Raw genomic sequence first — 22,444 nt, 5'->3', positions numbered from 1 at the left:
GAATCGAAACAGTTTGGTGCTGATATATCTGCCAGGTATGCAATACTGCACTGCACGCTTGCTGCATTTCGCTGGTCACATATGGCGGCTTTGGCTTTCATACCACGGATATCTATCAGCGCTTTGGGCCTGACGCGGCGACCTTCTTCTTCAAGGCAAGAACAGTCACTCTTCTCTCGCAATTGCAAGCGCTAACCTGCCATGTCTTAGGGCATCATGGCATTTGCAATACTGTGGAACACGACCGTGTGCTTCAGTAAGCTGTCGGTCCTATTGATGTACACAGCACTGATAACGATGGTATCCATGGTGCGATGGGCCCGTATTCTCGGCGTTGCGATCATGACCTGGAGCGTCGCTGATGTCATTCCTGCTCTCGCAATATGCCGGCCACTTGCAAAGAACTGGAACTTCTCACTGCCCGGAACGTGTGGCGGTCAACCGACCTTCCACTTCGCGATGGGTGTCATCAACCTCATTACAGACGCCGTGATGATCTTCTTGCCAATGCCATACTTGTACAAGTTGCGCATGGCGTGGCGGAGGAAGTTGGCTGCGATGGCGCTCCTCAGCATTGGAGTAGGGTGAGTGCATACCAAGATCCCATTCGCCTTCCTCAATCCATATGCTGACCAGTCGCGTAGTACCTGGGCCATCACCATATACCGCCAAACGCTGCTACCGGGTCTCGACTTCTTCGACATGACATACACCGGTGTGCTCGCCACAATCCTCTCCGGCCTCGAGCCCGCCGTCGCAATCGTCCTGGCATGCATCCCACTCATGCGCCCCTTGTTCGGGAAGTCAAACCAGGCCATGCGATCCAATCTCGACTACGAAAGCAGCAAGAAGACTAGTCTCTTATCGAAGAAAGGGAGCAGGAGGCATGACGACCCGACAGCGACTTTCTCGGAATTGGTCGACGGTAATGATGCTTCTTCGCAGATTGAACTGCAGCCGGTCAAGACTTGTCAGATTGTGCGCGTTTCGTAGGTTTATAAACATAATAGTAAGCAGAGAGTAGCTAATTCAAAGCATGCTATTACGGTTAAGAGAAGGTAGAAGGTACATATTTTAAATTTATTAAGTTTGTGTTGCAAGCAACAGTATATATATATAAGAATAAGTATAAGGTATAAAGCTTCTATAGCTTACTTATAATTAAATAGTAAATTTTATAAAGCTTAGTGTACTAAGCTCTTAGCTAATATTTTAATATTTTTAATTTTTTACTAAAAAGATACTTTAGTACTATATACTATTAACGTAATACTTATTTATAAGTATTTATTAAAACTTTTATATATAAAAAGTTAGTACTAAAATACTTCTAATAGTACTATATATACTAAGTATAATATAAAAGCTTTTTAAGAATATTTTTCTATTTTTTAATACTTACTTTACTTACTATATTAGTAAGTACTTTTTTATTTTTATTTTTACTACTACTATATATTACTAACTAAATAAATATTTATATACTTTAATAGCTATAAAACTTTTCTTCTAAGTTAAATTCTTAATAACTCTAACTTATTTACTTCTACTTTTTTTCTTAATAATAAAATACTCTTTTTATAGCTATAAAATAAAATTAAAAAGCTTTATAGCTATAATATTAGTAGTAACTTAGCTTAAAAGTTTACTAAAAATATTACTAGTATTAAATAAAGTATAAGTACTAATAAAGTTATAGCTTAAGTTAATATTAAAAAAGCTTATATTATTTTATAAACTAGCTAGCTTATTTTTAAATAAGTTTTTTACTTTTACTAAAGTAATAATAAAAAAAGTATATTAAAAAAAGTTATTAAGTATTAAGTTAATACTTTTACTAAGTTTTAATAAAAATAAAGTATAAAAAAAGTTATAAGTAAGAAAGATATAAACTTTATAAAGAAACTATTTAGAGATAAAAATAAAGCTTAAATTACTAAAGTACTATATTAGTATACTTAAGTTATAAGTAAAAATAAGTAAATAGTATATATTATACTAAAAATAAGTAAAAGAATATTAGTAATAGTATAGTATTAGTTATTAATTAAAACTATTAAATAAGTGTTAATTTGTCCTTTAGGGTTCCTCTTAACTAGGCGCTACTACTAAGGTAGGAGGTACGGAGGGAGTAGTGCGGAGGATGGCGCATGCGACCGGGATATACGGACACTTCTTGACAGAGATATCACTCATCCTCCCTCCAAGATCGCCTTCTCATTGCCAAAATGCGCACTCCGACTATGCGATAAGGTACTCGGGTTCCTTTCGCAACGTCCTGCGGCTCACTCGTTTTCCGCTTTCCACGGTGTGCCGTGAACACAATGCTACCGAGACAAGCGAGAGTCTTTCTTGAGTTCTCCAAAGCACGCCCAAGACAGGTCGAAAGCTTGCGCGTGGTCAGCCTGCCCAAGCACAGCACTTTATCCGATTCCATCGTTGTTCCTTCAGCGACGCTGATGGGACGGCGGCAGATACTATCATGCACATGGGAAGTAGATGCGCTCGCTTCTTTGGTCACATGGACGAAAAGAAGCACCGTAGTCTTGGCTGCTTTCGCGGGGCCCGGCGGCCTTTCTTTATCGACCAAAAGACGTTTGGCCAATGAGACGAGACGACATGTGGCACAGTCGCATCACGCGTGCGACCCATTGACCCGACTGCGCTTGCCAACTTGACATTTGCTATGATGTCATGCGGGGAATCTTCTTGTGTAACTGCATCTTTCCATCTGCGCCCATCTCTGAATGAAACATATCAGCCCTCTTCTTTCACGAAAGGACGCGCCATGCCGGACGCCCTTTATTGCGCGCTGTGTCAACAATTTCTGCAAGGAAAGATTGACGGGAAGTATAGAAGCCCCAAATTGTTTATATTCGACCACCACCGCAGCTTCGAATCCTTCGACAAGGCGATCAAGCTTCCATGTTCTATCTGCAGCTTGGCAGGGTGCGATGCTCTCGAGCCGCCTCCCGCATTCAACTGGGAAAGACCGATGAAGGCTTACTTTGGTTCTAACGGTAATGAAGACCAATTCACTCTGTCTATGTGTATTATAGTGGAAGGCAAAAACGCCTGGTGGGGTTGGTCGTTGATCTTTGTACCTTGGCCATGCCCTAGTAAGTCAAGCTTCCGCAGTACTCTTATGTTACTAAAAGACCTATTGCTCCGACCAAGTTCCATATCCCACAATCATTTTCGTCAAGTACCCGGTCAAACTCGTCCCTCGATTTCGTTTCTAGCAAGTTCCACCAATGCTGCAAAACGCATACGCGATGTCAGAGCCCGCAGCAAGTCAGGTCGTCTGTTTATCCTTCGAGACTCTTGAATGTTGGAACGAAGCAGCACAATGCAGTCCTACTCTGTGACACTGCATCTTTTCTTGAAGAGAGATACGTCTGTCTCTCGCACTGTTGGGGGACAGTCAAACCATTGAATCTCAACTCACAGACGCATGCGGCATTGATAGCTGGCGTCGATATCGAAACTCTACCGAAGACGTTCCAGGACGCTGTTTTCGTGACCAGGCTTCTGCAAGTACGATATATCTGGATCGATTCGCTGTACGCTGTTACTACCCATAATAAGATATGTATATTGACTACTAAAGGTGCATCCTTCAAGACGACAAAGACGACTGGGCATATGAGTCCCAACGTATGGGAGATATATATGCGAACTCGTTTTGTACGATTGCAGCGACTGCTTCGAAAGATAGCAATGGTGGCTTATTCTTTGAGAGAATTCCGGAGTCAATTTTGCCGCAAGTGATTCAATTCGACTGGACTCAAAACCTACCCGGGTCGAAGGCAAGACGCGGAACGTTTTTGTGCGATGTTGGACAGATGGCTCAGAGATACATTGAGGAGGCGCCACTGAACAAAAGAGCTTGGGTGAGCCAAGAAAGGCAGCTTTCCACCCGACTCATACACTTTACCAGCGGACAGCTATTCTGGGAGTGCCGTGAGATGACAGCATGCGAGACCTATCGCGAAGGACTCCCTGTATGGGCGCAAGGTTACTGGATGGAAGACGGTAATAGACTGAAGAGATGCATGCGCTCCATCGCGGAACAAGAACGGACCTGCTCGGAAATGGGCTTAACCGCTTACACGAAACTGGACTCGTACCACAGAAACATCTACATCGAATGGCTCGCTTTTAGAGACCTTTACTCAAGATGCGCGCTTACAAATCCTAGCGACAAGCTTTTCGCTATCCGAGGCATCGGAAATTGGATTGGTCGAGCGATAGGCGATGAAATGGTCGCGGGTCTTTGGCGAGGTCGTATTGTGGAAGAGCTTTGTTGGAGCAAAAGAGGGCACAGTCCCGAGACTGAGATGTGGAGAGCGCCCACCTGGAGCTGGGCTTTCAGCAATGACGAGATTGTTCACAGTTCTTTGACTAGGAATCATGGTCACCACTCTAGTCGCCACATTACAGGCGCGGTCGTTAACCTGGATGTCAGGTCTAAAAAATCAGGTGAATTGGAACATGCCAGCATGAGGATCAAGTGCAGATTGTTGTATGCGGTGTACAACCATGGCAACTCTACATCTGCAAGTCTCCGACTCCGAAACGAAAACGGCTCACGATATGCACCGGAGCCTGGAACGCTTACTGGAATCTCATGGCCAGACTTCAATTCATTCATAGACAAGCCTTGGGGAGAGATTAGGAGCATGCACTATGGCTACGTGTTGCTTATACAGTACTGTCTAGACGAAGCGCATGCTGATCTGGATTGGCGGACTCATAAGAACGGCGATGTGGCGAATGTACCGACATCAAAACATCGGTCCAGCCAGGACTGTGCTGAAGCCCTGTTTGTCCAAACACATGACAACATTACCTTCGAGAGAGCAGGCCTTTTTACCTTCTACAACTATCCAGCAGTTCACTGGATTCTTGACGCCCATAATCTTGCAGAAGACAGGGTTATCACTCTCATCTAAAGCAGATGATTGTGCCAACGAAAGAGAGGATGGAAGGATTGCGCGACTCCAGGTGGTCGGAATATCCTTAGAGCTTCGCCGGATCGTTGACAGCATCCTCCGTCGTCACACTAGTCTCTCCCTCGTAGGGCCTCATCGTCTGTCGCATCGTCCTCAGGCCGCGCCATGTGCGATTGTCCGATACCTAGCGCTGAGAATGGGGCGACGAATCGATGGGTGACCCAGATACGGGATACTTTGCTGCGGCGGGCGTGGCGTCAAGGTCTGAGTTCGGGATTGGGCGCCGAGTAAAGAATTATAGGACGCGTCCGCCTTCGCGTGAACCTCGGGATGTGGGCGCGAGAGTAGGGGCGCGCTAGCCTGACACCTTGATTCTCCAGGATTCCTGTGAGCTCGCGGCCTACGCCGCGCGAAATTGTCAATATAGTCTCGTTATGCGCATCGTCATGTCATGTTTGCTTGGATGACATCTTCGAAAAGTCCGCGGATGTTCAAATACTCATTCCCTTCCAATACCCCTCAGCCTACCCGATGAGTAACTTTCCGTTCTTGTTTACAAGAGTCAAGCCCTCAGACTGCCCCTCGGCCTTCACCTCCCCAACCACGCCGTCCTCATCCCACGCAAAGTCCACAACCCCACCACCTCTCAACCTCAACCCTCTCACGCTGCCTCCGCCCCAACTCTTCGGTATCGCAGGTCCCAACACCACAGTCCTGTTCCCCGTGACGCCTGCAGCCAGCGGCATATCCGCAACGAGCATACTCAACACCGCGCCTCCAAACCCAAAGTTCGCATCAATCTGAAACGGCATCCTGTCCCCATCATACATACTCAACCCATTACCTGCAAAGTTCTGTTCAATCGCATATCTAAGTTCATAATACGCTTCATCCGTTTCGTTAAGGCGAGACCAGCAAGCGGCACGCCAAACCTTTGCCCAGCCGGCATTCGCCTGGTTGAGGGCCTCACCGTTACCGTTGCCACGACTGTACAGTTTCTGGCGAATGGCGTCTTGGACTGCGGCGTCGGTGTAGCCGTCGAGGAGAGAGGAGATGGAGTAGCCGGGGTACCAGCCGACTAGTTCGGAAAGATGGCGGTGGGTGTCGTTGATGTATTCCAGGCCGTAGGGTTCCTCGGGTAGCTTCCACTCTTTGATCTGGCCCCAGGTACCGATTGCGAAGCCTTTGTCGAGCCGTTGAAGGGAATCGGTGATGTTGGTGACGAACGCGGTATCGGTCTCGTTGACGGTGGGGGCAGTTGAAAGGACGCCGTCGAAGACCTGGTGGATGAGTTGTTGATAGTGCGCGCATCCGAATGTCGTAGGACCGTGCTCAGGGCTGTTGCATGGGTTCACGACCAGCGAACCATCGTTGTTGAATGCATCTTCCTGCAGCTGGCTGAGCCAGAATTCGGCAACGCCTTTCATCAGCGGGTATCCCTGATCACGCAACCAGGCTTCGTCGCGCGAGTAATCCCAATGGTCGAAGACATGCTGCATCATCCAAGCTGCAGAAAGCGGATAATTCGCCCACTCAGCTCCGCTCTTCATGCCCGTGTGGCCGAAGATGTTCATCTCGTTGTGAACCACCCAGCCAGGTGCGCCATATAGCAGCTCGGCGGTCTCGCTGCCGCGCGGAACCCAGTTGTCAGACATGTAGTCCCATAGTGGTGATTGAAGGTCCGTCAAACCAGTCTGATCGGCGGTCCAGTGGTTCATCTGGATGTTGATGTTGGAATGGTAATCTGCCGACCAAGCGGGTTCGAGGCTTTCGGCCCATCGTCCTTGAAGGTTCGGGGGAAGAGAGCCCGGCCGCGAGCTGGTGATGAAGAGATATCGTGAATAGTCGAAGAGCAGGCTCTCTAGGTATGGGTCGCCGGCTGTACTGTTGGCGTTATAACGTGCGACGAGCTCGGATGTGGGTACTTGAGATGAGTTGAAAGGATCGGGAAGAGATAGCGTGAAGCGGTCAGTAAGAGAAGTGAAGTCCTCCATGTGACGCCTTTGTAGATCGGACAAGAGTCTCGCGGCGGCGGCAAGCGTTGTGGCCTCGACGACTGGGCCTGGATTTTTACCTCTGAAGGTGTAATCGTACTCCGCTGTTCCCTTCTTTGCATCGTAGTTCGTTTCAGCGCCGACAACTATCGTGACGCTGTTCGTACCGTTGCGCGAGGATACCATCAAAGACTTGGCTTCACCATCACATACGACTTCGACGCCGGCGTCGGATGCAACTCGTGCCATCGCGTCGTATCGCATACCTTCAGGTGGGCCAAGCTGCGTCAGGGCGCTCATTCTGAGATGTCCTGGACTCGTCGCATTACCGGCAACGCATGTCGTGTTACGCAGCTCCGGCTCAATGAGTGCATTGTCCAGTCTCACCTCCAGCGCTGGCAGCTCACCTGACGAGCGAACCGAATAGACGCAGACTTGATCTGGAAACGAGCAGAACGCTTCGGTCTCGACAAGGCTACCGTTCACGCTGAATGCAGTGGTGTGGACGCCATTGCTCAGGTTCAATGCCCGCATATAGTCGGTAACATCGGCATCTGCTAATGAAGGGATAGTCACGCTCATGTTTCCTAGCACTTGGTACGAGCCATACGAAGCGTCCAAGCCCAGCAGCTCCGTCACGTTTCCGGTCCCATTGGTGAAGATCCAGTCTCGGATGCCCGGTAATGCTTCTGCTTTGGAAGAGGTCGGATTACCGCCCGTGTAGTTCTATCTGATGTGTTAGGTTGATTTTCAGGATAGCGTTAGCATAGCTTACCGATGCATTGAAGGGACCTCCTGACCACAGTGTATCCAGGTTCAAGGTGAGCGTCTCAGCACCGGGTGGGCCAATCGGCATGGCACCAAGACGTCCATTTCCAAGAGGATAGGTGGTACGGATGATGTCGCTACCATCCGCAGGAACTGTCGACCATAGTGATTTCGCATTTGATAAGTCAACCAACCCACAGGTCGCTAAAAGCGATCCAATCTGGGATGACCGCATTGTCGGTATTGACAGATTGGTTTGAAGCGGCCGTGATCATGATCGCAACACGGCGCCGTGGTGGTTTTATTGTATGTTGGCGATCCATGTGACGTTGTGCAGCGGGCTTGGATCTTTCCGGGGTTAGTTGCGGGGAAGTACAGTATGTGCAGATGGCGATCGCTATAAAGATCCTCCGTGAACAACGTTCAGGGAGTTGTTCTTCCGGTGGTAGATTTGGCATGTCCATCCAGAACTAGCAAGTACCGCGCAAAAGAGGCCGAGCATTAGAGCCAGCACCATCCGTCGCTGATAGGTCAAATACGTCGGGTCCACATTCCGCATGAGCTGCGACCGAGAAACATGATGGACAAGCCTGTGGAAGATTCAAAACTTTGTTGGCATATTTTGCATGGCTTGTATCTCTACGCTTGGGGCTGATAAAAGCAAAGGAATGTCAGTATACCCATGTTCTTGTCCTCTTGGCTTAGAGCTTGTGAGGTACGATGACGCGGATTATACGAGTACCATTCTTCGCGCCGGCTTCGTGCGTATTGCTTATGTAGCGCTCTTGTCACTTGCCAGAAAATAGGAGATCGAGTAGTGCCTGTTGATTCCTCTTGCGGTTGCAATGCGACAGACCGGAACCAGACGTACTTTGCAGCCGGGAGGAGTAGCATCGTGAAATGGCTCTTCAGATGGTGGACCCAAGGCCGAACTGTTGGCGCGTCGCTGACGTCTTTGGTGGACCTGGCATACATATCGCAGCGACGTCCTTTATCGAATAAAGATTGTGCGATAAGCGATATCAAAGCGTCGTGATATTCTGGTAGAACGACTTGGGTGTTGACTGCGAATGGGCGGCCGCGGGTGATGATGTCTTCGTCAGGGCAGGCAGCCAATCGGCATTTGGATTGGCCGAGACCGCGCTAACATTCGCGGACCCTCATGTCACGATATGGCAGCAGCCCGCCAACACCAATTGCGAGTCGACAGCCCAAGATGAGGACGCCGTACACCTGCCGACAGTGTCTCTCCGCCCTGAAGACGCCGCGGTCCCAATTACGGCCGTCGCAAAGCCTCCGCCCGCTCGCGCCCAAAGTTCCGTCGCAACGCAGTCATTCCACCAAAAGTGCAGCACCGCTAAAGCTTGCCCTGCCCAAGCGCAGCCTCTCGACGACGCCGGCCCGGGCCTTCGAGAAGCCGTTCGAACCGTATGAATACATCGATCCCGAGGGCCATCGGCGGAAGCTGGTCCTGACCGAGGACAACCTTTTCAATTCCTTCTCCGGCTCGCCAATACCTGAAATACGGAAGCGTGCGGCCTTCATGCGCCAGCATGCTTACTGCCCACATCCCTCGCATCAGCCGACGCGTCCGGCGAACAATCCCATGGATCTGGAAGCTCGCAAGTCCTCTGAGACGGGCGCCCCGCCCGCCCATGTCGACTTCGAGTGCCCAGACTGTGGCATACCGGTATACTGCTGCGAGGAACATTGGGCGGACGACTACGAGGCGCATCTGGAAGTGTGTGACGTCCTGAAGCAGATCAACGAGGATGACCACGATTTGAGGAGTGGGCGCTTCTTCAAGGAGTTCCAGTTCGCGGAGCCCCAGATGGAGGAGATACTCGTCAACATGACGAGCTGGGACACGTACATGTACACGCGAGACTTCGATGCGCTGAACGAGGACCGCGAGATGCGCCAGGCGACAAAGCTGTTGACATACCCTATTACCATCGCCAGTGTATTGAACGAGCTGAGTCCCTACAACATCCGGAAGAACGGGCGCATGACGCCAGAGGGACTGAAGAGCTTCAGCGGTACGTACAAACCATATGGGAGATGAGACAATACTAACACAACCCCAGCCCTCCGCCACACCCTCCACCCACCCCGAACCGGCGGCGGCGACACGTGGAAGAACGCACGCCTCGCACCCCCCTCCGTCCGCCTCTTCATCCTCGGCGCCCGCGCAGAATCCTCGCTCCCCCGCGAAACCTGGATGCAACTCTCCTACCTCTTCCACCGCGTACAATTCTCGCTCAACTTCATCGGGCCCGAGAGCATGGCGAACCGCGAGAAGGAAATGCCCCTCCCCGAGCGCACGCCCCTAAACCCGTTCGGCGCCGTTGTTGAGGACCGCATTAGCAATTCACTGAAGATTAGTACATTTGTTGAGTACTACCATAACATCCACAAGACGGGCTACTTCTACCCTTACGACCCCTACTTCGATTGCTTCGTCGTGTTCCACCCCGGTTTCGGCAACCCCGCCTCCGCGCATGAGTGGGAGGAGACGCTACCCCTCCTCCTCGAGACCAAGGTTCCTATCATCGCAACTGGATACAGCCCGTGGGATATGCAGCAGGATGTCGACTTCCTGAAGAACAGGTTCGGGAATGAGATGGACATGTTGCTTGAGCCGGGCGAGAACCTGTTCAGGAGTCTGAGATGGGATCTCAATGATCTGGACCCGCATGATGTTACGTGCAGTAACTGGGGCGTGTACTCTTTCCGTGGTAAGAGGTATGAGACTACGAAGAAGGAGGATGAGGAGGAGGTGCATAGTGAGAGGACGGCGTGATTGGAAGGTGAGGGGGGTATGTAGATATGTATAGTACTGTATATCGCACTTGTGCTGCGCTTGCGGATGATGACTTCACATTCTACGGGTTCAGGCTATGATGGTTTCTGCTAACATTGCTTGCGCTCACCTCTTCGGTACGATTATGAAGGAGGGCCTTCATCCTCCCTCTACGTCGTCCTCCCTCTACGTTGTCCTCTCTCTACGTCGTCCTCGCTCTACGTCATCCTCAACCTCATCGTTCTCCAGACAGTCGAAGAAATCATCTTCAGAATCACTTGGGAGGTTGAACATGTCAAGCACCATGTTCTGATCGTCGGTCCACGGCGCCAACACCCAATCTGTCCCACCAGGTTGATAATCGGCCGCATGAGAATACACAACACGCCTATCCGTTTCATCTTGCACCATATCACGCCAGTCCAGCCTCCGCGCACCCAGCCTCCGCGCACCCCAAAGCTCGTTGCGCAACTTCGGAAGGCATTCGACGCTCCCTACACAGTACTTGATAATGTCGTCGGGTAGGGGCCGTTGGTTGAAGACGTCGTACGATCCGCCGAGTTCAGGCCTGAACAACTGCTCGCCCGCCTCTCTGTCCCTCGACCAAGTCGTGTAATGGTAGTACGAGATTATCTTGTTGTATTTCACGCACGCAGCCAGCCAGCTAAGATATTCCCTCGATTCTGTCGTCTCTACAGCCGCACTATCCATGAGCTGCACATCCTGCACCCCCTCTAGCGCGACGCAGTAGTGCGCGAAGAGCCCGGCGGAGGCAATGCGCACGTCGAAGAAGACCTTGGGCATCTTTTCATCCTGGAGTATATGCTTTAGCGTCTTTCCGTTTGCGCCTGCAGTGCTGAAAGTCTGTGCGCCCAGGCTATGCACATCGATGAGGTAAGTCTGCTGCGATGAAGGGCTTTCGTGGAGCAAGAGGGTGAGGATGGAGACAGTGCCGTTGCGACAAAGATTCACGCCTTCGAGGGAGATGTGCATGATGGGCGGGTCAAGCGACTCATTTCGGGCTTCGTGGATAGAGATTAGCTGGTCTACGAGCTTGACGATGGCTTGGGGCGTATCGATAATCTCGGGTCGAACCGTAGTCATGGCTGGTACAAGGCTTCAACTTCGATGGAACGACCATTACCCGCGAATCGGCGCTTTTAAGGGTCGCTCGTGTCTCAATCGCTTGCTCCTCCGACTACGAGTTGCGGTTTGATGCATGCTACCGCTTGATGTTTGCGACATACCCAGCACATCTCAGGTATTTGCGCCTTCCGGTTTGGTGTTGAGCTGTGAGTGGTCGACCCAGCCTAGCAGCCAAGATGAACCACAGGACGACTACCCGACTTCAGCATCCCGATTACACGCTCATCGATGCGTCCCTAGCTCTTGATCCCCATGCCTATGCCTTCCTTCCTCCTACATCACCGCACCTGTGTTGTTCCCTTCCAGCCGCCTCATCAACACACAACTAACACCGCCATACCACCATGTCAACCACAAGCATCTCGTCGTCACTGCCCGAGCCAAAGTGCGACCCAGCTGATGCGCAACCGCTCGACCCCCAGAATGTACGAGTTTTCGCGCCCGCACCTTCCACCCACCCAACACTGACCCACCAGTCGCGATACCACATCCCACGCGTATCGCGCAGCCTGCACGCATCACTAATAGCCACCTACAACTGTCTCTCCAAACTCTCGTCCCGCAACAACATCAAGCAAACGGGGAAGCCCTCCGGCTTTCGAAACCAAATGCGCAGACCGTGGAGCAGACAAAAGGACGCACTACCGCTCTGCCCGGACTGCGGCGCCATGACGTTCGCCGAATGGGAGAAAAGGAGCTGCCTGAGTTCGTTCGAAATACACCGACATCGAGATCAAACACTGTCGTAAAAAGCAGTATAGTGAAGACATACAAGGGGCAGATGGAGACGTGTGAGGCGCCGAAGTTCCAGGAAAGGCGCATTCTGTGTAGAGCGTCGTCACAAGCTGTGCGCTCTCGAAGACGTCAGCCAACGCGCTGTGATACAACGGCATCTCGATGAGAATGAAGGGCCACAGAACGAAGACCATGTCCGCCACATTGTATGTCGGCATTGGAAAGATCGCGCCAATTACACTCGCCGCTCATTTGGCCCGTTCGACTCCGAAGATAAAGCCATCCACCGCCGCTCGGAGACATACAGGCAGCGAAGACAAGAGGTCCGGCGTCCGGCAAGATAGCATGAGAACAATGAAGAAGATAGCGTGTTGAAAGCGTCGGGGAAGCAAAGAGTATCCCACGCGCTCGTCTCCTTGCCAGGTCACCGGTCCGACCCCACATGCTCGCTTCCCCGCACTTCTATTCGCAACCCACGCGCATGGATACGACGGCATCCAAGATTGCCATGTGGAATCAGCATATATGTTACAGAGCTCTTGGCATCATTGGGATAGTCTTGAGCTCCCCAGAGCGATAAGACGTCGATTCGAACAAACAGGCCGCCTGGTTCCTTTACTTACAAAGCGTAGTCTTTATAGTGTCTTCAGACTTCACTCACACCCGAAAGCAATACCAACGTTCAGTTTGATAAGATGCTTCAAGTTATTGCAACTCTCGTGTACTTCGCACTTGTCGGCTTGACCGCAGACTACATCCACATACTATGGCGTCGCCGTAATCTCCCCCCAGGCCCATTCCCATTTCTCATTGTCGGAAACCATTTCCAAACGCCATCGTACAAGCCATGGATTACATGGGAGAAGTGGGCTCAACGTTACGATTCACCCATGATAACTCTTTGGATCGGGCGGCAACCCCGCATCATATTGAGCGATGCGTGGGTCGCGAGTGACTTGCTAGAGAAAAGGTCAGACATCTTCTCGAGCAGACCAAGAATCATCGCCATGGGCGACGCAATCAATGCGACAACCACGAATCAGACTACATTGCCGTACGGGGATCGATGGAGGAAACATCGGAAGCTGATGGTATGTGAATTTGACTCGTCCCGGCTGCTGTAAAGCAAGCTGATAGCGTAGCACATGGCCGTCGGCTCTCAAGCGGTACGCAGATATCGCACGTTCCAAGCGCATGAGTCTGCGATTTTGATCCGCGACTTCCTCCTCGAGCCGCACGACTTCGAGCTGTCCATCGAGCGCTACTCCGTCTCCATCACATCGATTGTTGGCTGGGGTCGACGCATCGATTGCAAGAATGACTACGTTGCCCAACAAGCTCTCAAACTGATGGAAGCCGTCAACTATATCGTTCCCGGTATCTATCTCATGGAAGCCCTTCCATTTCTGATCCACTTGCCTGCTTGGCTGTACGCACTACCGAGCCAGATGCGACTGGGTGCTGGTATACTGTCGCGCTACTTCTATCTGCTCACACAGGAAGGCGCTGAAGCGAAGGAAGACAACTTTGGGAAACATGTCATGGCGTCTCAGCAAGCCAGCCATATGACAGATCTTGAGGTTGCGAGCCTGATGGGCAATTTGATTGGTGGTGGGGTAGACACGACCAGCAGCACTATGCTTTCGTGTATCCTGGCCATGGCGCGCTTCCCGGAAATACAAGCGAAAGCACATGCCGAGTTTGATGCAGCCGTCGGTTATGGTCGCTCTCCGAACTGGGATGACATCGACTCGAATGCGCTGCCATACTTGACTGCAATAGTACGTTGCAAAGATGACAAACGCCAGGTTCAAGCTGACACGTACCAGGTCAAAGAAACCCTCCGATGGAGAACCGTGACCATACTCGCAGGCATCCCTCATGCCAATACCGTCGACTTCGATTACAAAGGCTACTCCTTCCCAGCTGGCACCAACTTCACCAGCAACATGTGGGCGATCCACAGACATCCGCGCGACTTTCCCGATCCAGACCGATTCGTGCCTGAGAGGTTCCTCGAAGGCGAAAACAGTGCGAAACAGCCATATCCGAACAAGTATGGCATGAATCCTTTCGGTTGGGGACGCAGACAATGTAGTGGCCAGCCGCTTGCCGAGCAAGGTCTGCTTTACTCTCTTGCGCGGATGATCTGGGCTTTTGATATCTTGCCAGGCCTTCACGAGAATGTAAGTCTCCTTTGAAACGTTCACCTAAACTGTCAACGTTTGCGCCACTAACACACTGCGACAGAATCAGGAAGTTGATTTAGATATCTTCGCCTACACCGACAGCGAGAACATGCGGCCGGAGCCTTTCCATGTGCGATTCCTCCCACGCTCCGACGCGATCAGGAAGCTACTCTTGGACGAGGCTGTAGAGGCACGTGAGGCGTTGAGACCCTACGATGGAGAGACTAGAGTGACGATGGAGGATGCTGTGAACAACCCAGCGAGGACTTGACGGTGCAATGATATTGCGGAGATCGACGCCCTATACATAACTGCCATGAGACACTTTTTCATACTGCACTGGTAAGCCTGGGTTGTGAATGAATTATGCCATTGTGAACTCCGTTCCGGTAAACCGTTCTTTGCACCCGAAATTTAACTTCAGACAGCCGTCGAATACTCATTTCCCAGTAGTTATCGCAAGAAGGTTCGCGATATGCTCTCAGTCAAAAAATCATTCCAGGAGATGTCGCAATGGCCTCGAGCTGACGTTGTGAATGTAATGTGGGAAACTATGTCGCGTTCGGGATGTGGGGGCAGAACGCTACCTAGGTAGGACCCTGCAGGCTCGCCTCCCTGGGCGCGAGGGCGGCACCTGGCCAGCGTCCTTCACACACACACACACACACCCAACGAGCGCTAAACGCGAGCCCAGATCTCGACGCGACTTTTACCACAGCGAAGCATCGCGCATTTGGGTCCGCCATCGGTAAATGGTTCCCATCGTAGCTCTTCGCATCCGGCAGCCTCGCAGGTCGTGGCGCGGACACGATTCTCCTCGACACGAACATGCGTCACCGACCGGGATACAATGGTGGATGAAGTCAATTGGCATGAAGCGCAAGAGCTGTATGTGGACGGACACAAAGCGCAAGACAGACATACAGGAGTCTGGGGAACGCTATACCGCATGAGGCTTCGTCGCGGCGGCTTCACCACGGATGAACTGGACATACAGAGGGTACGACAGTGGACTTCGCAATCATCCCGTGGGCCTCGACGCACGCCTTGGATTGAACTGCATCTAGCTTTGATGTTAGCAGTGACTAGGATGGACGAGAAGCGATACAACGCGTCTATCCTCCGGTCTCGTCGCTGTGTACCATGCATGCGCTTCTCGCTCGAGGTATCTTCGTACACTATGTCCTCGGGATGAATCCATGGTCGATAGATCTCATACCCCAGCCTTTCGGGCGTTGGTCTAGCCCCAGCTGTCTCTTTCCCCGCTCCCGTGCTGACGTGCAGTGGCGTTGCTTATGCATCACTTGCGAGGCATCCCTAATGGATCAAGTACAATGTAGGGCTTTTGGAGACTTACCTCTTTGAATATACGGTCGCGTACCTTGTCGCAGCGATGCGCATTACATAAGTAGGCGTCGCACGCATGCCTGCTTTCGCAACGACACTCGTCTCTCACTGCGCTAGGATGAAGACGTACACGAGATTTCTCGTCGCCTTGACCTGGACGACTTCCTTTTCCGCCTGTGTCCACGGGTGGCCAACGCATGACGAGATCGTCCGGTTCATCCAGGAACGCGCCACCGCTGGTATTCACAACGTACCTGCAGACCACATCGCAACGCAACTGACCCTCCGCATCCAGACTCTATCAACCTCGACGCAATACCTGGCTTCAACCTCAGTTCCGCTCTTGACAGCATCGCGTCAACATACCTCGATGGCCAGGCGCAAGAAGTGCCACAGCGCAATAGCTCAAATGCCACCACCATCATCGATGTTCATGGTACGACTTTCCTTCTCCACCATGTGGTAAACGACCTAATGAAGCTTCATAGCGCATTGCGTCCCTGACTGGTATCGCGCAATCGCACCAACAGCCGGCGGGAACCCGACACCGTTTTGGAACGTCAGTGGGCATCTCAACTTCATGGCGAGCCAAGGCATCTCGCATGCAGTCGTGGCCTTTTCCTCGCCCGGCGCAAACGTGTATCCTGGGTATCGAGACGCGACCATCGCGCTTGCTCGCCTAATCAATGAGCAGTCCGCAGCCTATGCGCGAGTCTACCCCAAGCACTTCTCGTTCTACGCCGTCGTGCCACTCCCATACACTCAAGACGCCATTGCTGAAGCCATCTTCGCACTCAACACGCTTGGAGCCGCCGGCATTGCGCTTTACTCCAACTTCGAAGGTCGATACCTTGGCGACTCTGCCTTCACGCCCTTCTTTCAAGCTATGAATGCGCGCGGGGCCGACCAGATCATATACGTGCATCCCACGACGCCGTACCTGCGCGTGAACGGCTCACTAGTCGAGGCGAACCCAACGACGTACCCAACAGGCAATATCGAGTTTTACTTCGAAACAGCGCGCGTACTCCAAGACCTCGCCGTCACGCAGACCATTCTCAACTTCACGAACATCAACTACATCATACCGCACGTCGGCGGCGCATTCCCGTCTGTCGCGGACCGCATGTTGAAGTCGTTCCCCGCGATCTACGACCATACCCTGGCCGCTTTGCAGACGCGCTTCTACTGGGATTCCGCGGGCCCGACGTACTTCCACCAAGTTGGTGGTCTTCTCGCGTACGACATACCGGCGTCGCAGCTCTTGTTCGGTACGGATTACCCGTACGCGCCGATCTTCACGTATGCGCCTTCGCTACTAGGTATCAAAACGTCGCGTTTTGTGGACGACTTAGAGCGTCTTAGTATCTTCTTTCGCAACGCGCAAAGGCTTTTTCGCGATCGGATTATAGTGTAGATATATTATAGCCTACCTACTCTAGAGAACGTGCTTAGAGCTACTAGCTCTAGGCGATTTTTAGTAGTACTAATAAGAACTAAGAACTAACTTTATTAGGTTTATAACTTTTGCTATTAAATTCTATAAAATTTAGTCTATATATATAAATATTTTAGTACTAGTCTTATAGCTTAAGCTAACTCTAAAAGTCTATTTAACTTTATAAGCTAACTTTAAAAGTTTATTTAACTTTATAAGCTAACTCTAAAAGTATATTTAATACTATAAGCTAACTTTAAAAGTATATTTAACTCTATAAGTATACTTAGAAAGTATACTCTATAGTATAAGCTAACTCTAAAAGTTTATAAGTAGTATAAGTTAACTTTAGAAGTACGCTTAATAGCGTAAGCTAACTTTAGAAGTATACTTAATACTATAAGCTAACTTTAGAAGTATACTTAATACTATAAGTATTATAACTTCTAAGCTTATTTTCTACTACTTTATATATAAAAACTATATATTATAATCTAATCTAAAGAGTACTCTAACTATATTAGAATTCTAACTTCTATATCTAAAGACTATAAAAACTAGTTAAAGTGTTTATTTTATACTAGATCTAAAATAGTATAGTATATAGTAAAAGACTCTACTTTACTAGTAAAAGACTTCTAAATTATAGTATTAGGCTATATAATAATATTATAATAAGCTACTAAAAGACTCTAAATAATACTATATAGTATAAAGCTTTAGTAAAAGGCTTCTATATTTTAGTAAAAGATAAGTAGAATATACTAAAAGACTATACTAAAAAACTATATTAAAAGGCTATATTAGAAAACTACTATATCTAAGTAAAAGGCGCTTAAGGTATAGCTACGCTATATAATAAAGAATATAATAGTAACTAATAATCTAATAGTTTATCTAAAAAAGTACTAGTAAAAGACTTATTATATATAAGTTTTCTTCTATATAATATAGTAAATCTCTTTTCTATCTAAGAAGCTAGATATATAATATTACGCCTAGTTTATTCTATTCTAGAGATATATAAAATAGCTATTTTATATCTATTATCTTTTATCTTAGATAACTCTAGGCTTAGATAGTCTAATCTATTTACTTAAATAAAAGCTTAGAGTCTAAGTTAGATTTATTCTACTTCTATAGTTCTATATACTATAATATATTATTACTAGTAATACTAGTCTTATTAGTATTATCTATTTCTCTCTAGGTCTAAGAGATAGAGCCTATAGTATACTTTTTTAAAATTATATAATTACGTAATTATATAATTACGTAATAATATATTACTATATTAGACTCTAAATTTAAACTTAAAAATCTCTAATATAAGCCTAGATTTATAACTTATAATACTTATAACTATACTACTAATATAATAATTACTACGCGTGTAATTATAATACGCTAACTACTTTATATTTATAATATAATACTAATAGCTATTTAGATTATTAACTAGTAGTATTAAAGCACGCCTTACGTAACTACTAATACTAAAAAGTAATCTAGTAAGTCTATTAGTATTAGATACGTAGACTTTAAGTTAAAGTCTACTATAAGTAGTTTATACTACTCTAGTTTTTAGTGCTTACTTAGGTTAAAGTCTATAAGATTCTCTAGATAATATCTAGATTAAAGTTCTAAACTTTAATTATCTTATAGGTATTCTATAACTACTAATTCTTTTAACTTTATATAAAGTAGATATACTTTTATATAAGTAATAATATACTTATATATTCTATATAATTCTAACTATAGAGTAAGATATCTACTAGCCTATAGTTAGAGTGCACGTAGGTACTAAGAACTATTTACTTCTTATCTAGATATAAAACCTTTACTATCTAACTCTAATATTAAACTTTACTATCTAGGCTAGATATAAAACCTTTCTACCTCTATATAATATATATCTTTAGTATCTATACCTAACGTAAATCTATTGTATTTATTTAAGTAATAAAATCTTTATCTTAAATATTACTATATCTAAGTATAAACCTATTATAAAATTTATTACTTTAGTCTTTCTATTCTACGTGTGTAATAAGTAGGCTAGAGTCTATAATAAGATATAATATATTATATATATATAATAGTAGTATATTACGTAGAGAGTATATTAGAATAGATAGATTTAGTCTATGTTAGATTGTTTTATGTATAAAGGTTCTTATAGAAGATAGAAGATATACTAGAATATAACTACTATATATATAAAAGAAAGTCTATATTACGTAAGTATAATATATATTCTAGAATAGAGTTATTATTTCTCTATTCTAGCTACTATATACTAAAGCTTATTAATTATTCTCTACCTTACTATTAATAGTAAGTATACTATTAGTATCTAAATTAGCGTAGTTAACTTTAGTAGTATTATTAGCGTTAATAATAGTTCTATAGCTTTTAGTAACCTTATAGAGTATACTCTTACTTACTTTAATATAACTATAGAGTTAAGCTACTTCTACTTTAGCTATATTAACTTTATCTAAGACTTTAGCTATCTTTAGTCTTTTTATTATAATATTACTTTATAACGCTACTACTACCTTCTCTAAGTAGACTATTTCTACTTAAGTATAATATAACTCTTTTTAATCTATATATAGCTTTTCTACTAAGCCTTTTATACGCTTAAACTCTACTTTAATTTCTATAGAAATGTACTTAAAGCTTAATATTCTATAGTAGGTATATACTAACTTCTTACTATTCTAAACTAAAGTAGAGGTAGTAACGCGTTTTAATAACTACGTAGAGAAGAATAATTAGCGTAGAGTATAAACGTAGATAATATTCTTAATAGATACGTCTTTTAATAGCGTAGTAGTACGTATAGTATATTTATACTTAGCTAAGGTAAAACTATCTAGTAGCTTTCTCTTACTTTAGAGAGGCTTTACTATACCTATAGCTCTAGTTCTAGACGCTATATCTATTTAGTTATAGTAGACTAGAATATTAGTAAATATTACTAGCGTAGAGCTTTATTACTTATAAGATAATTATAAGTATATAATAATAGAAAAAGATATAGTAAATATAATATAGAAAGAAACTAGAATAAGAGATATATTACTATAACTAAGTTTAGCTCTCTATATAATAGTATATAACGCTAATATTAGAGATTACACTAAACGTGTTTAAACTTAGTATAACGTAAAACTATTATATTTACTTATACTCTAAAAATAATATATCTTTACTTAAATACCTTTTCTCTACTATATCTCTAGACTCTATAGTATCTACTAGACGCTATCTAACCTAAATATATCTATAACTATTATTTAGATTATAAAACTAAAGTAGAAACTATAAACTCTCTAGATTATTATAAATATAGTTCTATTTCTTTATATCTTTAAACGTAAACTATTCTAATAGTAGAAAGTATTCTTCTATTAGTATTATTATTATATTTTTAATTATATCTAATAGTAGTACTACGTGTTTATTATACGTAATAATAAGATTATACTACTTTAGAAATATTACCTTCTATAGGCTCTTAACCTAACTATTCTTAACTCTCTCTAGTAATAGCGTAAAAGCGCTAACTTTAAATAATATTTTAAAATAGCTCTACCTTTTTCTATATATTATAACTTTATTAAACTTTATCTATTCTCTTTTATATATCTACCTCTCTATATTCTAACTATATAGTACTTTTAGTAGGTATGTTTTTGCAAATATTATAACTCTCTATTCTAGTCTCTCTCTACTACTTTTATTCTAGTACTCTTTAATAATATATTCTATTTCTAACCTATCTTTATAAAGCTTAGTATATTTAATATAATATTAAATAGTTATATATAACTTTACACTCTTTATAAGTATTACTTTATTATATTTTTTCTTATATACTCTCTAAGATTATATATTAAGGCTATAGATAGAAACTATATTATTATACGCTAGTAATATAGTGTTATTACTCTACATTATAATCTATAGTAGCTCTAGTCTCTTAGTAGCTTACTACTACTAAATCTTTATTAGTGCTAACTAGTTCTAGAATACTTCTTTTAAGATAACGCTGCGCCTAGTATAAATTAAATTCTCTACTATAGCTAGGCCTATTTTTCTCTATCTTTCTATATACTCTTAGTACGTAAGCTACTCTTTATTTATTCTAACTCTTATATTAGAGTTATTTAGTAGCTTTTAGGTAGAAGTCTAGTACTTCTTCTAGTGCTTTAATTTCTTAACTTAGTGTCTCTCTATTACCTATTTTATACTACTATCTAAGCTCTTTCTCTAGTGTTATTATTTCTTTAGCTAGATTATTATTTTATCTACTATATTCTTAGCTACCTCTAATATTATATTATCTATAAAAGTAGTACTATTTATATCTACTTTTATTTTACTCTCTCTAACTTTAGCTTTATTCTAAACTAATATTAAAAGTACTAGTATTACGCCTATAAGTGTAAGTGCGTTATACTTATTAGAAATCTATAACACTAGATTCTTCTACGTAATACGCTTATATATCTATACTATAGTATAGAATAGTAACTAAGATATTAATAACTTCTAAGAAGCGCTACTATTATAAAACTCTAACTAGTAAGTATTAGTATACTTTTTCTTTAGAAATATGTTATTTACTATAGTAGTAGATTTATAAATACTATTATTCTAGCTATCTTAGTACTTACTAGACGTAGTAATAGGTAGAAGTATAAGTATACTTATAGAAATAGAATATTTATATTATATACTAGCGCCTACTAGCCTATAACTTTTTTTTTATATCTAGTAATAATAGAATTATACTAATTATTAACCTATACGTGCTAATTTAGTACTTATATTAGACTAGTACGCGCTATCTTACGCTACTAATTACTAGCGCAGCTACTTAACCTAAGTTTTAGACTATAACACTAAAGTTATACTATTTTTAAATATATAACTTCTATAGTTATAAAGTCTAGAACTATTTATTTATACTTTAACTACCTTAGCTATATATTTCTATAGCTATATTAGAGTTAGTAAAACTTTATTCTCTCTTTTTCTAAACACTAAAACAC

The 22,444-nt window shown here is 45.1% G+C and overlaps 6 protein-coding genes across 6 annotated transcripts; 4 read left to right on the top strand and 2 right to left on the bottom strand.

Annotated features, from left to right (window-relative positions):
* Positions 1–342: 342 nt before the first annotated feature.
* Positions 343–993, top strand: J4E85_008322 (uncharacterized protein; the record flags this gene model as incomplete). Its single annotated transcript, XM_051472548.1, has 2 exons — positions 343–584; positions 645–993. 2 exons carry the CDS (start codon positions 343–345, stop codon positions 991–993), a joined length of 591 nt encoding a protein of 196 aa, XP_051323369.1.
* A 4,486-nt stretch (positions 994–5,479) lies between these two features.
* On the bottom strand, positions 5,480–7,952 carry J4E85_008321 (uncharacterized protein; the record flags this gene model as incomplete). The annotated part of the gene is made up of 3 exons (XM_051472547.1): positions 5,480–7,675; positions 7,725–7,870; positions 7,916–7,952. 3 exons carry the CDS (start codon positions 7,950–7,952, stop codon positions 5,480–5,482), a joined length of 2,379 nt encoding a protein of 792 aa, XP_051323368.1.
* A 981-nt stretch (positions 7,953–8,933) lies between these two features.
* On the top strand, positions 8,934–10,520 carry J4E85_008320 (uncharacterized protein; the record flags this gene model as incomplete). Its single annotated transcript, XM_051472546.1, has 2 exons — positions 8,934–9,756; positions 9,805–10,520. The coding sequence occupies 2 exons, from the start codon at positions 8,934–8,936 to the stop codon at positions 10,518–10,520; spliced, it is 1,539 nt and encodes a 512-aa protein (XP_051323367.1).
* Positions 10,521–10,706: 186 nt separating this feature from the next.
* J4E85_008319 (uncharacterized protein) lies at positions 10,707–11,624 on the bottom strand (the record flags this gene model as incomplete). The annotated part of the gene is made up of 1 exon (XM_051472545.1): positions 10,707–11,624. One exon carries the CDS (start codon positions 11,622–11,624, stop codon positions 10,707–10,709), a length of 918 nt encoding a protein of 305 aa, XP_051323366.1.
* Positions 11,625–13,408: 1,784 nt separating this feature from the next.
* On the top strand, positions 13,409–14,861 carry J4E85_008318 (uncharacterized protein; the record flags this gene model as incomplete). Its single annotated transcript, XM_051472544.1, has 4 exons — positions 13,409–13,492; positions 13,544–14,182; positions 14,231–14,587; positions 14,652–14,861. The coding sequence occupies 4 exons, from the start codon at positions 13,409–13,411 to the stop codon at positions 14,859–14,861; spliced, it is 1,290 nt and encodes a 429-aa protein (XP_051323365.1).
* A 1,656-nt stretch (positions 14,862–16,517) lies between these two features.
* On the top strand, positions 16,518–17,354 carry J4E85_008317 (uncharacterized protein; the record flags this gene model as incomplete). The annotated part of the gene is made up of 1 exon (XM_051472543.1): positions 16,518–17,354. One exon carries the CDS (start codon positions 16,518–16,520, stop codon positions 17,352–17,354), a length of 837 nt encoding a protein of 278 aa, XP_051323364.1.
* Between the last annotated feature and the right edge of the window lie 5,090 nt (positions 17,355–22,444).

Source organism: Alternaria conjuncta (genome assembly GCF_024043145.1).
Source record: "Alternaria conjuncta strain BMP 0040 chromosome Unknown scaffold_13, whole genome shotgun sequence".
NCBI lineage: Eukaryota > Fungi > Ascomycota > Dothideomycetes > Pleosporales > Pleosporaceae > Alternaria > Alternaria conjuncta.
This window is presented reverse-complemented; position numbering and strand designations above follow the sequence as displayed.